Genomic DNA, 20,821 nt, shown 5'->3' with positions numbered 1-20,821 from the left:
GTGTTTTGCCCCCGCTGCCACTGTTAGGAGAAACACAGTAGACATTAGATTACTACAACTTCTGAGCTTTTGGAAGATGTATGAGGAGATAAAGATATTGGCCGATATCTCAAACTGTGCTTATGAAATCGTGTCTGATAAATTAGGGGTGCAAGAGGTTGTTTCAGAGGTACCCCAAAACTATCTTTGTTGGTGTTATGCTAATCAGCATGTCAGGATGAGCTTCAGAAAATTTAAACTCTTTATATATTTAAAATATATATTTTTATCAGACCTTGGTGAATATAACATCTTTTCTGACTTAATGTGTTGCCTTTGAAATGCTAGAGTAGTTTGTGTTTCAGAGACCAATTTCTTAGTAAATGCAAGATTTTTCCACATATACACTAAAAAATTCCCACTAGAATTTTCCTTTACATCCCATGACTTGGCGGGGTCTCATCCTTCACCCTCCCCTTCCTTCTCTGGACTGATCATTTATCTTATTAGGGGAAAACAGCCTATGTGATTATTTCTGATTGTTATGTAGCAGTGGAAATCATCCAGTCTGTTCCCCAGCCTGTGTTCCCAAGGAGCCACCAATTACCAAGTCTGAGTTATAACTGCTCCTCATAAATCAATGCTATTAAAATCATTAGGCAGTGATGTAATTTCAATCCAAAGTATAGCTTTATTGCATTTGATTATTAATAATTGTATCAAAATGATAATTTTCTCTTAACTACTTTAGTGGGCTTTTTAAATACCACTCGATATATCTCCTTTGTGTGTCTTCCACTTGCATCTGCTGATTTGATGGACTCTTAACCCCAGCTGGCAACTAAGCCCCAAACAGCCTCTTGCTCACTCCCCCCTCAGTGGGATGGGTGAGAGAATAAGAGTAAAAATGAGAAAACTTGTGGGTTGAGATAAAGACAAGTTAATAGGTAAAGCAAAAGCTATACACACAACCAAAGCAAAACAAGGGGTTCATTCACTGCTTCCCATCCACAAGCAGATGATCAGCCATCTCCAGGAAAGCAGGGCTCCTTCACATGGAACAGCTACTTGGAAAAAAAAATGCCTTAACTCCAAACATCCCCCCACCTCCTTCTTCTTCCCCCAGCTTTTTATGCTGGGCATGAGATCATATGATCTGGAATATCCCTTTGGTCAGTTGGGGTCAGCTGTCGTGGCTGTGTCCCTTCCAAATTCCTGTGCACCCCCAGCCTACCTGCTGGCGAGGAGGGGTGAGAAGCAGAAAAGGCCTTGACTCTGTGTAAGCACTGTTCAGCAGTAGCTTAAATATGCCTCTTTTATCAACACCATTTTCACAACAAATCCAGAACATAGCCCCATACCCACTACTATGAGGAAAACTAACTCTATCTCAGCCCAAATGAGCACATATGCCAGTGAAGATCCTTGGGAGAAGTGATGTGTCTGTGGGAGGGGGGCTGGATTCTGATTCACTTAGTGTCTTTCTCTGCAGAATCTGCCTGACTAGGGACAGTGGAAAGGCATGAAAAAAACACAGCTAGGGCTGCCATTCACAGGTTGAGATGGAAGCTCTGAGGGTAGAAAACCCATCTTTTGGCTGAGCATATTTAATACAAGAGCTGCTAAGAGAAAATCAGTTCATATTCCAATTACACGTTTTTCAAAATTAAACTGCACCTTGCTCAATTCTGATTGAATTTCCTTCTCAGGATACTCTTCTCAAAATTGTTCTTCACTTCCTTTGTCAAAACAGAATATACTGTTCTTTTGTATGTACTAACCAATGATATATCAATTTGTTATGAAAGTTAAAATATTGCCAATAAGATTGACATCTAAACCTTTTTTAGCACTAAGTCTGCCTTGTAGTCTTAAATGTCTGCATAATTATAAAAAAGATGCTCTAGCACTTGTCAGTGCATGTGAGCGTGTGCATGTCTGTGTATTTATATATATTAAAATATATATCCATTTGTGGTTATTTTTTTTGTTTCCAGTTTCAAACCTATTTCTGTTCATTTCTCCAACTGGTCCTATTTGTGTGCATATTTTAGTAAAAGGTGTTTTAAAGAAATTTATGAAAAGAATAATGTCAAATACAGAAAAAATAGTTTCCATCTATGTATTAGTAATAGGACATTATAAGTGGGGGTTATTTTAATTTCCCAGCTAGAATGTTAAAGCTGGTTAGTATGAAGTCTTCGCTTTTCTTCTACCCACATAATTACTATTCTGTAGCTGCCTCTGCATAACTTGATTATATTATGTTCTCAGGGCTGTTGCTGGAGTTGACGGAGACCCTGATTTAGTTCATATGGAAATCCAGGACCCCAGCGGAGGTATGCAAATGAAAATGTTATCAATTGATACCCTAGTGTATAGTCTTTTCTCTTTGTTTTGGAGAGTACTTTTCGATTGCTTTTAAAACTAGCCAGAAGAGAAATTGTGCAAGTCAGATTCTTTCTCTGTTTATCTGTAGTCAGCAAAGCTGTCCTGTTATATAAAAATGTAGTATAATTTAAAATTTGCTTGTTTTCCACTCCGGGATGAATTGACGTCAAGATGCTATGCTCTGTTGAAAATGTCCATTAATAGTGCAATTTATTCTGGCAGTTAAACGTTGAACAGTTTTCCTGATTTGCAAATAAAACTGGCAATGCAGTGTTAGTGCTGGATAAGTGTCTGTTAAAGTGAATCTTTGCCTATGTCAGTCCTGCTGCACTAACCACATCTCCCAGAGTTTCCTCATGTTACAGTATCCAGCATACTTTGAGACGTCAAAAGAAAAATAAATGAAAAAGCAGATTAGCAGTCAGGATGTGCTGTACTCAAGAGTCGCCATGATTCCAAAAGCTTCTGTAGTTTCTTGTTACCAATTGTACTCTTGAAAGATAATTTAATTCCTTGAATCAGATCATCTAGGTTCCTGTGCAGTCTTAAAAATGAGTTGTAAAGAATGCACAGTTTGACTCTGTCATGGTTTAAGCCCACCCAGCTGGCAGCAAAGTAACCAGGCAGCCACTCACTCACCCCTACCTCCCTCAGGTGGGATGGGGAGGAGAAAATACAACCAAAGGCTCAAGGGTTGAGACAAGGGACAGGCGGGGCTCACACCAGTTATAGTCATGGGCAAAAGACAGACTTGGCTTGGGGAAACAAAATCAATTTGATTTAAAACCATCACCAATTCACCAATTTAATCAGGGTAGGACAGTGATAAATACAACTGCATCTTGAATACACCTTCCTGCAGCCCTCTCTTCTTCCCAGGCCCAGCTCTGCTCTACCTCCTCCCCACCAGCAGCACCGGGGCGGCAGAGAATGGGGGCTGTGGTCAGCCCCAACCTGTTCCACGTTGTTTCTGCTGCTTCTTCCTCCTTGGGGGAAAGCTCCTTACAGTCCTCACTTGCTGCAGTGTGGCATCCATGCCATGGGAGACAGTCCTCCATGGACTTTTCCCACCAGCGTAGGTCCCTTCTGCAGGCTGTAATCCTCCCAGCAACAAACTGGGATGGATTCAGTGTGGGCTTCCATGCTGGATGCAGTATGGGCTTCCTTCAGAGTCCCAGCCTTCTTTGGGATCAGTCCTCTGCTCCAGCGTGGGGTCCTCCACGGGCTGCAGACAGGATTCTTCTCCACTGTTGATCTCTGAGGGCTGCAAGGGCCCAGCCTGCCATCTGACCACGAGGCGAAGGGGAGTGGCCGCTCTGGTACGCCTCCCCCTTTCCTCACTGACCTCTGTGTCCACATGGTTGTCCTTCTCTCAGGTGTCACTCCTATCCCCAAACAAAGGAACCCCCAAAATAAAATAAATAAAAAAAAAAAAACCACACCAAAAACAAACAAACAAACAAACAAACAAAAAAAACACCAAACTTGGCCACCAGGTTTTTCCCCCTTAAATACGTTATTGAAGAGTGCTGATTGACTTGGTCTTGGCCACAGAGGCAGGTTCAACTTGGAGCCACCAGGGGTGTTTCCTGAAAGTTCTTACAGGAGCCATGCCAATAGCCTCCTCCCCTGCTACCAAAGCCCTGCCAGACACAAACCCCACACACTTTCTCTGACCCAGTAGCTTTTCTTCATTTCAGGCGTATTAAAAAATCAAAGTTACTGTGTTAAAATCTGGATGACAATGTTTCTAAATCTTTTAGCAATGAGATTTCTGAGATGCACTGACTCCTATATAGCCACTTAAGATGTTTAGAGACAGTGTAAGAAGATTCTTCAGAAGCTGAATGGAAACTATTTTTTTTTTTATTTAACAGAAACAAGAGAAAAAAATAATTAAATATCTCCTGGCGAGGTTCTTAACAAACTGACTGTGTACGCTTATGGTCAGTACAAGCATTGCCATTGATTTTAGTGGAGACAGCATCTTTGTACTACCTCTCTGATGAAGAACTATAATGCTTGTCATGTGAATTATGAATAACTGCAAGATGTTTCAATGGCCCATTGCTGTGCTTGCTCAAATATCCTTATGGTGATGATTTGGGCATAAGTAGGAGAATTTGGATTTACTCTGCCTCAATCAGTGTCAGGTTTTGAAACAAATATTTGTGCCTAGTATACAGGTTTGTCCTTTTCTAATTAGAAGTCATAAAGCATGGAATGCATTTCCTATCACACTGCAAAAGTTATGAAGGATATGAGCGTGCATAATTTGCTCTTTCATACTGTATCTGGAGCACATGGAGAATTAGTGATCTGGACACAGGATTGTGTATATAACATTTTTCTCACTGTGCTTGAGGAAGTCACTCAAGTACTGTGCTCAGAAGCTTGTGACGAAGGATGAGCTGTACAAGCAAAGGCCTGAATCTAGGAGAAAGTCTTTGGGCCACAGCTGATGTAAGATATGATTATTAGCTCTGCTCTCTCTCTCTGATAAGAGCAAATCACATCAAAGATGCAGTGATGCTGTTCTAAAAGCCCAGGCAGAGAAGATATTCCTTGCCCATTGCTAACTGGAGAGGAAGAGTAAGGCCATTGCCTCCACTGATTTGAATCAGACCAGGCTGTTTCAGCAAGGTATTAGCTCTGAACATAGACATCCAGCCCCAACAGAGCAGTTCCATAAGTCTGTTAATAGCATGTCCTAGCTTTCCTGCAGAGCTTTGAAAATAGCCTTTAAAATTCTGCACACTGTCTATTAAATGGAGTCTGATTCTCTTCTCACTCATCACAATTTTATACTGGAGTTGATCTATTGATTTCAGTTATGTTGTGTCAGGCTGTCATTTCTCCAAGTGAATAATTTGGTTCTCTGCATAGGTTAAGTGAGAAAAGAGTCTCCTTCTATTATACCCACCCATGAATGTCTCATTCATCTAACCCCTAATCTCTCTGGACCAGCAAAATTTGGATAATAACAGGCTGCCTCCCGGGAATGATCTGAACTGTAAGCAGTTAATGTATTCTCAGCACATTGGAGATTGAAAAACTCTTGTACGAGGGTTTAATATAATAATTTTACAACTAACTCACCTGGCAAAGGCAGCATTTTCTCTACATGAATAATATTTTATACTGCTTGCTTCTTTTTCCCTTGATAGCCCTGTCATATGTTTCTGTCTCTCTTCCCTCAGGTTATCGCTACATCACTTGCCAGATTCAAAATTGCTCTGATAAGACAATGACAGTCCAGTTTGCTGGTGGCACTGATCGGGATTCCCTGACTGTGCAGGATGACTACATATTTCTTCAGGTACAGGCATTTTTATGGAGAGACCGTTTTCAAATTCAAAAATAAAATTTTAAACAGTGCAGCAACACATTAGTTTAGGAACATGGAGAAACCTGTTCCAGATGATTGGTGATGATTTATAAATTTTTACGTGGAACAAAGTATTCCTTATCAGCCAAGAAAAAGCCATCTTTAACTTGTGTAATTAAAGTTGCCAGTTGCCTATTTATACAATTGATTTTAATTTATCACTCACCTAGCTTTAAGTATATGAACCTTTTCAAGTAGGTTGTGTGGTTCAAAGTTAATTTTTATAAATAATTGTGTGTTAGGCAAAATGTAACTCTTTTTTTTTTCCTTATGCTTACAAACTCCTCTGGGTCCTTTGCACGAAATCCTGTCACAAAAAGATTCCCTGAGAAGATCATCCAAGGAAAGCCACTGGCAGAGCAACAGGGTGAAATGACCATAGCTGGGGAGCTCAGAGCAACTTAGACTAGAATCACAGAATCATTTAGGTGGGAAAAAACCCTTAAAGTCATCGAGTCCAAACATAAACTGCAAAGTCCACCACCAAGCCATGTCCCTGAACACCACAGCTTGTCATGATCCAAATTACGTTTGGGTTATTACATTCCCAGACTACAAGACTTGCATGCAGAAACCTGGGCTTTGAACCCTGTCAGTCTTAGGGCACTAGTACAGCTCAGGCACACTTGAAAATTTCATTTTATGTGCTTAGGACTGGTTTTGATTTGAATTTTACCAGAGCTGCAGACTTCTCAAAGAACAGTTATGTCCTCTCTGGTTTTTTAAATTTTAAAAGGGAAGTTACTTGTACTTTCCTCAGTGGTTGGCTATTGTTTTTCCCTTCCTCTTGTATGATTTTCTTGTTGCAAGGCTTGTCTGTTTATTAACTTTTGCAGGAAGTGGTGAAGGATAGGTCTCCCCACCGCTGCTTTAGTGTACATCAGATTGGCTGCTTTGCAGCTTTCTCCCCTCGTGGCTGTTTCTTCTAAAAGGATCTGTAAATTAATAGAGACACAAAGGATCTTTCCTCCTTTTGTTTGGCACAGTGATTTCAAAAAGCCTACATAGCTTAGAGCACGTAACACCACAAAGAAATGGCAAAATGGATTTGGGAAAGAATTTCTGTATTAAAGTAGGTGTTCTTTAGCTCAGGTCTAGCACCCAACAGCACTCGTTTTGCTCAAAGGTGTTATTATCTGGTGCTCCCTCCAGGCACACTCTAATATCCATTTCACGGTGTGTAGATGGTGAGAAGTGCTTCTCACCATGTAAACTTACAGATGGCTGTGCTCAGCAAAACACTGGCTGCTTCCTCTTCAGGCATTTGTTTTTCTAGATGTTTCCTGTAATTTCATGTCAAGCTGTTGTTACTCTGTTTCATGCCAAGCTTGGGCAGACACGAAATGGAACTGCAAACTGGAAATGTACATATAAAGTGAAGACAGTTGCTAGCAGCAAAATGATGCCGATGGTAACGTAGGCTCTGTAGATTTGGGACATGTCAGTGCCAGTAGATGACATGTGCATGTGTTCCATGTGAAGGGGAAACTAGTCTTTTCCTTTCAGACTTACATGCAGTAAATCAAAGTGTGTAATATAAATCTCTTTTACTGCTAACTTGGTTTACAGTTAGCCATATCTATGTTACTGGGGGATAGAAGATAACTCTGTGATCCTATAGTCACATCTGAACTACAGCAACCCCTGAGGGGTGATGCAGGGCACTACTTACTGGTTTCAGTGAAAACACTGAGTAGCTGCACATCAGAGAAAAACATGTTTTTGAAACCACATGGAAATTCTTTTATCATTAAGCTAAAATATTTCTATATAAGTTAGAATCTGGCCAAGGACTCCTCTTAATACCATACCAATATCTGTCAGAAAGAAGATGGGACAGAATCATCTGTGCAAAAAGAGAAGAGAATTTGAGACTGTCTTATTGCCTCTGACATTGCTCAAATCCCCAGAACTGTGTGGCTGTGAATCAGAGCATTGCAGGTCTGCACTGCTAATCCTGAGCCAAATCTCATTTTTACCATCTTAGAGAAAGATCTCAACCGCATTTCTTTAGTATGTCTATATCAACAAAGATCAGGAACTTTCTAATACTCATTTCTGTTCCAGTTTGCAGTGACAGTCAGACAGTTTTAGAGGTGATTTTAGTAGGAGGATTAAAGTTTCAACACTGTTTTTAAGCACAGACTAGCCTTCAATGTCAGTGAGGCCTGACACAACCAGCTGCTTCATCTCCAATTCTCTGCTGCCTTGCATCATCTTCAGATATTTAAAATGAGTGACACAAAAAAAAGCATCATGAACAAGAAGGCTATGGAAAGATGGATAAGACTGCTATTTAACACTAATTAAAGAAATGCTGAGGTTTTTGGTTTAAGCCATCATTTAACAAAACAGATTGGAAAAGGGCATCACATTCTTTCTATCACAAAAAAAGCCCCAAAGGAAATTTATTTTAAAAGAGTAAAAATTATTATTATATTAAATAACTTATATTTTTAAAATACTCAGACAGGTGGACCTGCTGCCACACATCTGCCAAGTCAAATTTGCATGCTTCAGGATAGACTGTCTTCCAAATAGCAGTCTTATCCATCTTCCCTTTTCAAACACAAAAGTTGAGAAGAAAAGCTGTGAGATTGGGGGTAGGATTTTAGATGGATTTCTGAAGTGAAAGAAAGAAGACAAGTCTATTTGTGCTTCTGTTCCACAGCCTGATTAGTCATAGGCAACCAGAAAAAAGTTTTGGACATGTCATTTCTCTTCTTCCATTTTCTGTTTTGGTTAGTCCATTCCTGCAGAGCAGCCACCCTTTATAAACTTAGTTAAAATAACTGAATAGCCATTACCTCGCTGATCTTCTGGGGCGATGGGAGAAAAAAAAAAAAAAAGTGAAATATTATTTCCCAAAGGCTAAAGTCTTTACTAATCTCATCTGATTGTGCTCAAGAAGCTTAGTTGGATATATGCTGATTCACATACCAGCACAGATTTTGGCATTACATTTCTGACTAGAATAAAACTAGGGAGGCTGTTGAGTATTTTCATCAATGCTTATTTAGACTCTTTCTTTTGATATTTAGAATTTTGGAATATTGATACTTGGTAATTTGGAAGGTAAAACTCTTAGAATGATCAGTGCTATTAAAGAGGAGTAAGGGATTAATGGGTAATAGTCATACAGCAGAGTTTCTTTCAAGGTGTTTTTCTGTTGGCTTTCTTCATTGCAAATCTTCATAAGCCCCTAAATATTATGCATAAAACCTAATCTTTTTGCAGTTCCACACAGTTGAAATATGTGTCTTAAGCATATATTAGTGTCTTCAGGACATATCCCTGACCGTCAGACTGACTGACCAATGAATTCAGAATTGTGTCATTGTCTTCTATGTCAGCATCTTGTACTGGGAAACGTTTTACCCTGTGTAGAAAATTTTAGTCCAATATTGTGAATGCTTTACATATGTTAGTGTAGTTTAGTTAGCCTTTTGTGCTCTGCTTTGAATTGTGTTGATGGAGTACCACTTGCCCTTGAGATACCTGGTGTTCATCACCAGTGTACCTCCTCCCTGCCTCTTACTTGGAGAGTGCTGCTGCCTGGACTTCTATGAAAGGGCAGAGGTGTGGGAGACCAGAGCACACAGAGATGTCAGTAAGGACTGAGGACAGCGAGATGCTCAGATATCATCCAAGACAGCAGAAATGGCAAAAGAGGGGAATAAAACATATTTCTTCCTGAAGAGGAGGAGAGCAAAAGATTTTAAGTCTGGAGTCTGTTGTTTCAGAATTTCTGATTTATTTGTTCAGGAATACACTGTGCACATTAACCTCATGCAATAAAAGTAATAGCTGTGTGTTTCAGTTGCAGATTAAAAAGAAAAAAAATACAATTCTTCCATTTTGGATTCTTTAGATTTAACATAAGCTATCACAGGGTTTTGGTTTTCCTTTCTGTAGACAACATCAGCAAATCGGACCAAGTATTATGTGTCTTACCGTCGAAATGGCTTTGTACAAATGAAGTTGCCAAAATATGCATTGCCAAAAGTAAGTATACACTTTTTTTTTTTTCTATTTATATATCTATCTTGTCTCTTTCTGTCTAAACTAGTTTGGTTTTCTTTTTTAAACTTTGTTATTCAAAGATCACAATTTCTCTTTTCAAAGATTTCTGAATCCTATTTGTGGTATATTCTTACCCTGCTGTTTTTATTTTTATTCCAGGAAGGTAGTTAGTTGCTCATAAACCATAGAGGGCAAGAACATATGGTCACCTATTTGTCATCAACAGTTATTTGTTACTGCAACAGTTTTGAGCTTTGCTTTCCTGAAGTAGTGCTACACACCCAATGGCACTGTAATGATATTGAGCAAGTGTTCTTTCAAGAATCAATTACAGTTTAATTCCACACGGTGTTTTCTAGTATAAACATGAAGAATAATGTAAGAGAATTTTTACCCATTGATAGTGCTCTATTTCATTAAAGAATCCCAATACGGACTTTAATTACTTAAAATCTCAAGTCTTGTTGAGGTTCCTTCAGTCTAGCATATTTTTATAGTGACAGGGTTTCTGTATTTGCATAGTAAATTAGCAATAAAGAACAGACAGATATTTATATATGGTCTTACTAATGCAATTGAGATTTTGTGCTGCACACAGTGTGTTTCCTAACTTTATTTATAGTTGGAAAGCTTCTGCAATACTAAAGGGAAATGAATTGGAAATTTTAAAGACCCAGCTGGATAAAGCCCTCTGTAACCTGGTCTGGCCTCACAGCTCACCTTGCTCCCAGCAGGAGGTTCCTGCCTTTTTATGTGATTCTGTCACTTAGCAGAGAACTAAGACATGTAATCGTTGTATGTCTTGAATTGCACAGGTTTAACACATTGCTCATCTAATGAAGGACAATGGAGTACAATGTATTTCCTTCTGTCGTTGTTGTAAAGCAAAGAATGTGTTTAATATAACTTTTTTTATCTTTGATATTTTTTTTTTGGTTTATTTTTGTCTAAGTGGTAGTCTGAAGTCTTCTGGTTTAAAATGTACAAACGTATTAACAACATCCTCAAGTCAAATCCTCAGATACTAGTTGAACAAGAGTCTGAAACTTGGATATGCTCCTAGTAGCATTAGAGAAATAGTTAGGTATCTATCTATCTATCTATCTATCTTGACAATAAATGTATTGTCAAGGACAGGGAGCTATATCAACCCTTCCACTTAGTTGTTTCAGTATTTTTAAGGCCTTCAAAGTAGTCTTTATGCTTTCTTGGAGGAATTTGTAATTAGGAAAACAGCAGGAGAATATCCAGTTCTAAATGTTAAAAATGTGCCATATGTGGACACTCAAGGGACTTCAGCCCATGGATGACCCATGCTGGGGCAAAAGAAGACACATAAGGAGCAAGGGAAAAAAGCAAAGAATAAGCAAGAAGAGGCAGAAAGAAACCCTTCTGCAGATGACCCCAACCTCCTGCACAGCCTGGTGCCTTACTGAAGGAGTTGGGAGGAACCAAATTAACACAAGGTGGAAACAAGGAGTTGAGAGTAGGAAGGGAAGAGAAGACGTGTTTGATTAAGCTGAGCCTAGAGAAGGGGAAGGAAGGATGTTTCCCTAAGTGTTCGGGCATTTTTTTCTCAATACCTAAATCAGTAATTTAAAGTTAGTGTTAGCTGACAATAAATTAAATCAGGTAACATTCCTCAAATTACAAAAGTTTTGCCTGTGGCAAATTTCCTGTAGAATTGTCAGCACAGTAGTGCAAATGTTGACTGTGCTAATTTGCGTGGGAGAATGTGTGTTGAGAAACAGAAGGGTAGAAATCTTGTAAGAGAGGCCAGAACGTTTCTTCCTTCTGCTTCTGGATGGTCTGTGCAGGAGGCATCAGTACCTTTCCAATGCAGTTTCCTTCTCATTCCCAGTAATTTGCTGCATTTGGCCAAAGCAGCACTGTTTATCCTTCCTGGTACTGTATGTATGATGGACATACTAAATCAACTTTTTGGGAGTTGTACAGTGTTCTGATTATAGATGGTAGTTCATATTCCGTGTGTGAGTGACTACTTCAAGCATTCAGGAAAGTGAATTATTTTGAACAAGTTGAATGTGTACTATACCTCCTTACTGACACATGCCTCAGGTTCAAGTATCAATATCACAGTACACTTTATTGATAAATCTGTCTGACAGATCTGAATAAATTAGTGGAGGTTGTCAGAGCTCAAGAACTATATGAGGCTATTGTCTTGTAGACAACCACATTTGTAATAGGTGAGGTCGCATCAGTTGTGAAGAAGAGCAGTGAGTGTTACAGGATGGCTGGAGGCACAGCACACAGTGAGTGACCTAGATCTCTAGCCTGTGGAGCTTTTCTTGGCAGCAAAATCACTTTAAGAAGTCCTACAGTCATTTATTTCTACTACTCTTCTTCAGTCCATGATGATCTCTTGTGGATGTGGGACCACACTATAGGCAAGTTCATTTCAAGCAAACTCAGTGAAAAATAGCCCTGAAAAAAAGTTTTGTTTTGTTTGTTTGTTTGTTTAAATTTATTTATTTAAAGGCAGATCACAAGGCAACTTGATTGTAGTGAAGAAGCCTCCTCATACTGTGTCTGAAAAGTGCTTTAGTAGAGAAAGATCAACTATAGCTTGGAGCTGAATCCGAATTAGAAACTGAGCTCAACTTCTTAATGGTGTTGATGATCATGTGTTTGAAAAAGTGCCAGCGAAAGTGACAGATAGTATAGGTTTTGCAGTCATAACTGGGTGCATTTCTGGGAGATTTGCTCTAACTATATAGAAGTTACTTGCTTCTTGTGTGTCTTATAAAATAGGCAGGAATAATTGTTGGAAATTCTCTGGTTGAAAGGATAGTAGAGGGTGAACTAAAGGATCTAATCATCATTTTTAGCCTTAAAAAACATTAATCTGCGAAGAGTGCTTAGTTTACTGAGCGTATACCCTTACTGAGTGCATTTCTGAGATACTCAAAAATTGTCAGTCATAACTCCTCAGTATTTCTGTCACAGGTACTCTGGATTGTTTGAAACAGCGTTACATACTGAACTCTTTGTCTTGGAAAATATGGAGTTTGTTTATTTGTCTTTAAGCAGATTAACTCCAGGCTTTACTGAATAAATAAATTAGAAGTTGATGGTTTCATTTAGGGTGGATCAATAGCTAGCTGGGAACAAGATGACTGGGTCACTTGGAACGGGATTTTTTTTGTGTTCTTCCTAGTTCAGGCAGCACCTGATGAGTGGAATGAAATAAACTCTGCATTTTGATAATGCCTCCATGAGAAGTTTCTTTGACATCTGCACACAACAGAGCTGAAATTTTCACTGAGAGGGCATAGAAGCCAGACATCTATTAGGACTATGGTGATTGTGCGAGATTTTAACCTCTTCTGTAAAAGATATATATTTCTAAAGTTATTTGGTACCTTTACTTTACAGCAGAAATGTTAGAAACTGAACTAAATAAGAACACGGCTCTGAAATTTTTCATCATGCTGTATTTCACAGACAATCATCTGAGTGCAGTAGAAATATGTCTCCAAATCCAATTTCAACAGCAGGGAAAAGATTCATATGAGCAAATTACTGATTAAATTTTGCAAAGAAGCAGAATATCAGCAATGACACTAACACAATAAAAGTGCATCTAGACCATGTGACTGTGGAGTTGCTACTTTTATGGTGGTAGGAGATAAACAGAGTAGAAGAATTTACAAACTTTTTTTTTTTTTTTTTAAGATTGGTTTAAATGAACAGCTTTTGAAAGAAGTGAGTTTCAAGTGGTTTTAAGTATTAGATTCTGCTTGATCAGGAGATGAAGCAGGTCAGAAACAGGCTATATTTTATCTTTCTCAAAAGAATTGAATGAGGCTTCAAAAAATCTCTTTCCAGGTGGTCTCTGTAAAGTGCTTCATGTCACTGGACAGAGTTTTTGAGCAGTGATTGTTTACAGAGAAGGAAAACTGTAGCCAAGTCAGAGGATGCTACAGGCTGGTCAAGGATGTGTCTAACAATATTAGAAGAGCTGTGCTGAACACCAGACTCTAGCCTGAGGGGACAGTGCTGGGCTTTTCAGATATTATTCTTTTGCTGCACAGATGCATTTCAAAGTTATTTTACACACAGAGATAAATGGATATTTTAATACTGAGTAATTAGAAAATGTTATTGATGTCTCATTTTTCTTTTGATATGAAGAGGTTGAAAATCTGCCAGAAAATGATTCAATTGTTTTATATTGCTTGTAATTGCATTTGTGTTTGTACTTGTCCTAATGTACCCCCAAAGAGAAACCTAGAAGAGGATGACTGTTTGTCTTTGGACATATCTCAAGGTCTCCTTACTTGAGAATAAGAGGCTTCTAAACGCAGCTTCCAGCCAAACTTCACATGTGCTGAGTTTCTAGGATCCAGCTCCCCAGTGCCACTTAGATCACCTTTGTGTAACACATCAGAGCTCTGTATATGTACAGAAAGCAGCGCTGTTGGGGGCCATCTAATGACCGAATTCAATATGTTTATTAGAGGGTTTTTTTAGCTTTTTCCTGTGCTGTTGAAAGAGATTTATTTATTTCAGTAGTGTGTTTGGTACTGACACTACGTTGAATCACACAGCTGTCTCCTGCATTTGACAGGATGGGGTGGTAGCAACGGTGTCTTAGACAAGGATATGCTCCCAAAAGAGAAGATTAATTGAAAAATTAATGGATTCTCTGCTGCTAAAACTAAATCAGAAGTTCATAACTTGTAGGAAGGGAACACCAAAATCAAGCTAAGAGCAGCAGGTTTGCATTTCTGTGTTGAGAAGGCTGGCTAGGCATGCAGGAGTGTTCCGGGGAGATGAAGCAATCCCCCTTGGGCTGTTTTCAGCCTGGAGCTGGGATTCAGTTGCTGCTGCTGGGAAAGCAGCTCTGCTGAGAGGCACAGGCTGCAGCCACATCTGGAAACTCATCACACGTGTATTGCACAAAAGTTTCTGCAGCTCTGATTATCCTCACCTAGAAGAGTGGTGTGGAGAAGTGGGAGTACATTGGGTTCTGATCCTCTTAGGATTTTGAGTCATACTGTAATGTGACTAACAATAAAATTTGGAATGAGTTCATTGTAAGAGTTTAAGCAAAAAATATGTTAACAAAATTACTGACCAAACCAAGGAATGTGCTACAAATCATGTTAGTTTTACTGTTGCACTTTGGAAGAATTTAATTATTCTGAGTTGCCTTTCCACCTCTGGTGAATAAACTCCATTCATAATGATCTCCTTTTATGAACTGATACCAGGCATTCATTGATTCTGCATTTGTTCATGTCAGCTACAAGATCTTAATAATGTGAGAGCTTTATTGCCTGTTATATCCTACTGCAATTCAGGAAGTTTAGTTCTGAAAAGATATAGTGTGGAAAAAACTTCTTACATCTAGTTTGATCTCTGTATGTCTTTTCAATCTTATGAAATAAGCAATAACATAAAACTTTTCAGGTGACCAATATAAAATAGAGTACAGGAGAAAAATAAACAAAAACAAAACAAGAAAAATATCGTATTGCCTTAGAAATAAGTTAAAGCCTTTAATGTCTTTGTGGTAGTATGAATCTCCTGTACATGCCTTTTATCAGCTCTATATTTTCTTTGTATTTGATTATCACCTGGTGCCGTTCTAAGGGGCTTAAAACAGGCCCACCTCTGTGTTGCCTCAGTCTGAGATATACATCACTGTTTTAACCACACATTTTCTTCCAAACTTGTCTGTGTCATTCAGTAATAGATATAACACTATAAAGAGTAAAATATTTTGAGCAGTTTTACTCTTTCTCCCTAAACAGCCATCAGTCTTTTGAAGCATGTATTTCCTTCTCTGTCAAGCTCCCTGTTGCCATAACTTCCAAGAATTACTTAAATGGGTCCATTTATTAACAGCATAAATGGCAGGAGAGATTCTTGCAGCCCTTTTTGTCAGCAAAGTTCTCTGTTTGCGTGATGGTTGAACTACGAAGTCCTGAGGGTATGAGAGCTCATTCAGCAAGGGTCTGCATCTCCCAAGAACTGTTTCTCTGCTTGGGTAGCCCCTTCACCACCTCTGCCATCTGCCACGCTGGGAGGCTTCAGCTAAGCTTGTTCCTCCGTGACAGGCAGAAGGGCGGTTAGCGGTTTGCAGCTGCAGCAGGACTACTTATCCATTCTTCTGAAAGTCCATTGGAATAACTGTTGAACAAAGAGTAAAGGGGAACAAAATAGAAATCCAGGCAGCAGCAGCATTTGATGCAGAAGGCTTCCTTTCCCAGTGTCATGGCAGTAGCCAGTGAACCCGACCTGTAGCAGCTGTTTGGCTCCCCGGTTGTACAAATCCATCCAAAGTGAATTCAAGGAACTGTTCTTTTTGTCACAGTGTAACTTGTTATTGATTTCTCTCCTTGCACCATTCTGCTTGGCCAGGCAAGGTAGATTGGGAAGATTATCTTTATGTGCCATCCAGTTACCTTGATTGTCCTTAAGGGATTACAGGGGTATAAATGTGGTGCATCTGGAGGTCAAGGCTGAGACTACACAGCCTTGAGTGCTTACATCTGTTGTGCTTCTGATACATTTACTCCTTGTGATGCTCTGTTCAATTTATCACTTGCTTCAGGTTAATATATTGCCCAACCACAGCATTACAAGATTGTGAAAGGGCAGTGTTTGACATTAGAGTGAAAACTGTAAGATCTGAAAAAGAGAAATTTTGAGGGTTTTTTATTTGCCTTATTGACTAGAGTGCCACAGTCCTACCAGCATTACACTGGCTGTGCTGAACCTTGCCTACAGGGTTTTCACTTAATAGTATTTCCTATGTCATCAGCACAGTTTAGTACACAAAGGATCACTGGCTTTCTGTACGATCCTTGCTGTCTATTATATCCTCTGTCTTCAGGGTATAATTGTATTTATTTGTGTCATAACTTTTCTTATCACAGTTAGTAAAATAGTAAGCCATATTGAGTGTTTCTTGAATATAAAATTATATAAAGTATTAGCAGACTTACAGGCTGGTGAGCTACTGGATGTTGATGGTATGGGGCTGTACACAGTGAAAGCAATGCATTTCTCTTCCCTTACTCCTCTCAACCTCTTTCCTTCCTCCCTTCTATCCCCAGCTCCCTAAAATCCCAAATCTTTTAAGTGTTTAAAAGAACAGCTTTTGGGCTGCCTGACTGAAAAAACAAACAAACAAACAAACAAACAAACAAAACAAAACAAGTCCTTCCTCCCAAACAAACAAACCCTAAAACAACAACCAAAAAACCAAATCCTGTCTTTGTGATGATATTTCTCATTGCAATATGTAACATTTCAAGTAATCTCCATAAAGTGTGATTTTATTTTCCACTGTTTTCATAGGAGCATAGACAATAGACATGGAAAGTCTATTGATCTTGAGGGGTCCTTTTCCAAAACATGGTCATCTGCCTACACCGATACTGACAGATGTTTGTCCCATGTACTCTTAAGAGCTACTGAGGATGAAGATTACTTTACCTCCCTAAGCATTTTATACTCAGTGTGTGTGACCAGGTCATACTATAGAAGGATACTCTGATGTCTGACCTAAATCTCCTTAGCTGTGATTTACACACAATATTTAACTCTGTAGATTCTGAAGACCTTTGAAGGACAATTTATTCCATTGTTCTTGGGGAGGCTTTTTACGTTGTTTGAAGGCTGTTTCCTGTCTACTCACATCCACCCAGAGGGAAATGACTCAGTGGACGTGACTACATAGTGAATTTTAGAGCATTTTGTAGGCTTCTTTGGTTACATCTCTAAGTAGACATATCCCTAGCCCTGCACTGGTCCACTGTCTTGGACCTATGAGTATTTCCACAGATTTTTGGTGATGAACATACAAACATCTGTGCTTAGCATGGTATAACATTACCCAGTAAAGAGAGGAGGAAGGAAACATTGTGACAACAGGATTTGCAGAATATAGTGCACAAGACACTTTAGGAAACAAAACAGAGAAATTTCATGGGGTTTTAAAGGTTAAAAACCAGAGTTTGGGGCAGTACAGCTAGTAGCTTCTCAAGAACTGTACAAAAGCTTACAACCTAAGAAGATGAGATACAGTAAATGGAGATTACTGGGTTTTGGGAGTCACAGTCTGTAGCTGATGCAAATTGCCATTGGTGTACTTTGCAAAAACAAAGCAGAACGAGAAGTGAGAATGGTGAAATCATGGATGCTTGGGTGAGCAAGGCATGGAACAAAGTAGACATGGCAGACTGGACAGAGCAGAAGTACTAGAGATGAGAGAAAGGATGTCCATAGAGGAATGGGCATGCCAGAGAGGAAGCACCATAGTAACAGCAACATGTGGCAAATCTGGAAAAGGATTCAGCCTTGGGACACCTGAAAGTGGACTGGCTCTCATTTGAGCATGGAAATGAAAGGAAAGCACAAGAGCTCAATAGTGAATGTATACAAAAAAGCAGCCTGGAGATAAAGAAAAATCTAAGTAGTAACAGTAAGAAGTATTCCAAATCTTAAAGATTTCTGACATCAGTGATCAGTTCATCATTATGTATGAATAGCATAATTACAGAAAAATTAGATGATCAGCAGGATTTTGAGTAGCCTGCAGCCCGTAGAGAGAGAAAGCAGGAGGTCCAGCAAGAAGGCAATTGCAGTAATCCAAGCATGAAATCATCAAAGAATAAATGCTTTCCTTATAAGATCTGCTGAGATTACAGCCTAAGGTCATGTCTGCGGCTATGAATTAGATAAAGCAATAAAAACTTGCATTCTCTCCATCAAGATATTTTGTCTTTCTCAGATATGCTTACTAGTGAGCCCTTTAGTGACAGTAAATTCTATCTAGCAATATTTGCTAACGACCCATCTTCATCTGCTTGTCATCTGTTGAGTAGTGGGTAGCTGGGCTGAAGGGTTTGCCCTGACACATTGAAGACCCAGCCTCTGTATTTGTCAATTAATTGCTTCCTCTTTTTTAAAGCTACCTTTCCAGGATTGGAATAGTAAAAGAATGACATGATGGTTTAGCTTTTTTTTTTTTTTTTTTTAACTAGATTTTCAGCAGTCTGTGTCATCCAGGATTTTAAAAGATCAGTTTAAGATTGGACATGACATTTGCAGTTTTCCTTACGTTGTCAATTAATTTTCCCAGAAGACTGTGTCATGACTGGGCAGGAACTGTTGTGCAAGATTATTGCAAGGTAGTATAACTGAAGGATCACTTGGATTCTTGAAGGAAAAAAGTCACTGTGATAGGAAACTAGCGGTAAGGCTGAACTGGAAATCTGGAAATGTAAGTTCTGAATGGGAAGAAGAAAGTTCAATGCAGAGGAAGGGCAATTTCACTTGCTAAAACCAAGATCTCTTAAATTCTTGCCTCAGAAGAAAAAATGGCATCCAGCAGTGTGAGCGTGTAAACCTTTCTTGGTAACAGTCACTGCCAAGAGAAAAGTAAACTCTAGTTTCCTGCAGTAAACTTCTGCAGTTCAGTTCTTCTTTCTTTCACCTGATCCCTCTAGTCTGCACAAAATTAATCTTCCTGTCCTCCTACACCACGTGTTTGGCTCTTTGTGCATTGCTTCTGCTGGCTCTGCAGCTCCTATCCCACCCTGAGATGTGAGAACTGCTCCCAGACCACAGCTCTGCCACCATGGGCCACACATGCAACCACCGCCACCCCGCTAGCACTTGGAGCAAGGAAGACACCTCACCTGCATTCACTGAGTTTTGCATTGGTTTATGGCACTGTATAAATGCTTTATTCTAATAATGTTGATTATAATTTCATTAAAAGTTCCTGATAGCACAGGAGAGAAAGGGTTTTCTAGAGACTTTCACATGAAAAAAACCCCAGCTCTTTATTCCTTCTTTTGAAACTCTGCTTCACTTTCATCCTTACTTGTCAGATAATGAGAGGAGCTTTTCTCACACTGCGAAAAAAGAGATGAATTCAGTATTTGGTGTGGTGTAGTGTGGGCTACCCAGCCTCACAATGCCCTGGTTTAAGGCTGGAGATGAAGTGTTCTGTACATTTAAGAGACTTTTTAAAGAACCTGTTTGGATAGGTTGCTGTGTTTTGCTGGCATTTCTGCCTGACTCTGCTTCCAAGTAATTTTTGAGTGAAAGAAAAAAGAGAACTATTTACGGGTTGCAAACAAAAATCTGCTTCAGTAGATAGTTCAACACAAAAGTCTTTAAGAACAGTGTTGAGCTGTCACTGATAGGAAACCTCACTTAGGTTCTTTTGTATTGAGGTATGTCTTGTATTTCAAAACACTTTAACTAAGTGATTACTTATTTAGTAAAGATCTTTTGTTCATATTAAAAATCTTTCCATTGTATTATTTTAGTTCTATTAATGTTATTTTTTTTTAAATTAAATGCCTCAGTCACATCATGTAGGCTGCCTAAAGCATTACTGCCATGCTTTGCCAGGTTTTCAGTGTTGCTCTGTTACTCGCATTTTCTTCAGTCTTAACTGGATTCTTAAACTCAATTATTGAATTTATTATATTTCTGTCTTAGAGTTTGATAAAGTTGTTTCCTTGATTTTTATAGAACAAATTTTTTTTCAAGCCAGTTTTCCCCAAACTTATATTCCCTTGACATCTTGGTAGCTTTGTTTAATATTCATGCCATTACCATAGTTATTTATCCAGTAATAAGTAATTCCCAATAAGGACAAAGGTCTTAAAGAGTTTACAAGCTTTCAGTCTCTGTGACTAGATATCATTTCAGGTGTAGTCCAAACATGTGCCATTATGCTGCCGTACTCTATTTCAAACTTGTGTCCTTTTTTTCTGTTTGCTAAGCAGAGTTCAGTGTTGCTACCTCCTGGTTTATTTGTTCTCTTTAATATTGTTTTTAAATTATTTTCCCCGGCTGTACGTTCTTTGTCTGAGAAGTTTGGAATGAAGAAGCTGAGAAAACTGAAAGCAAGCTGTTGCAATATCCATGCCTGAAATTCTTGAGAAATGAATGCAGAATGTTGACTCTCATGTTATTACTGTTGAATATTTAATTGGCTCTGTCTACATACATAGACAAATTTGTGTTTTGTACTATGATATA

The 20,821-nt window shown here is 38.9% G+C and overlaps 1 protein-coding gene across 1 annotated transcript in view; it reads left to right on the top strand.

The window, feature by feature from the left end:
• Window positions 1–20,821, top strand: part of SORCS2 (sortilin-related VPS10 domain containing receptor 2) — a 108,816-nt gene that overhangs the window by 15,942 nt on the left and 72,053 nt on the right. The window contains exons 4-6 of the mRNA XM_008948478.1: window positions 2,254–2,318; window positions 5,571–5,689; window positions 9,674–9,763. Coding sequence (XP_008946726.1) covers window positions 2,254–2,318; window positions 5,571–5,689; window positions 9,674–9,763 — 274 coding nt within the window. The remainder of the gene's footprint in view (window positions 1–2,253; window positions 2,319–5,570; window positions 5,690–9,673; window positions 9,764–20,821) is intronic.

The sequence above is a fragment of the Merops nubicus genome, unplaced genomic scaffold (assembly GCF_000691845.1).
Source record: "Merops nubicus isolate BGI_N331 unplaced genomic scaffold, ASM69184v1 scaffold71, whole genome shotgun sequence".
Taxonomy (NCBI): domain Eukaryota; kingdom Metazoa; phylum Chordata; class Aves; order Coraciiformes; family Meropidae; genus Merops; species Merops nubicus.
The sequence above is the reverse complement of the archived record's forward strand: the minus strand, read 5'-3'. Positions and strand labels throughout refer to the sequence as shown.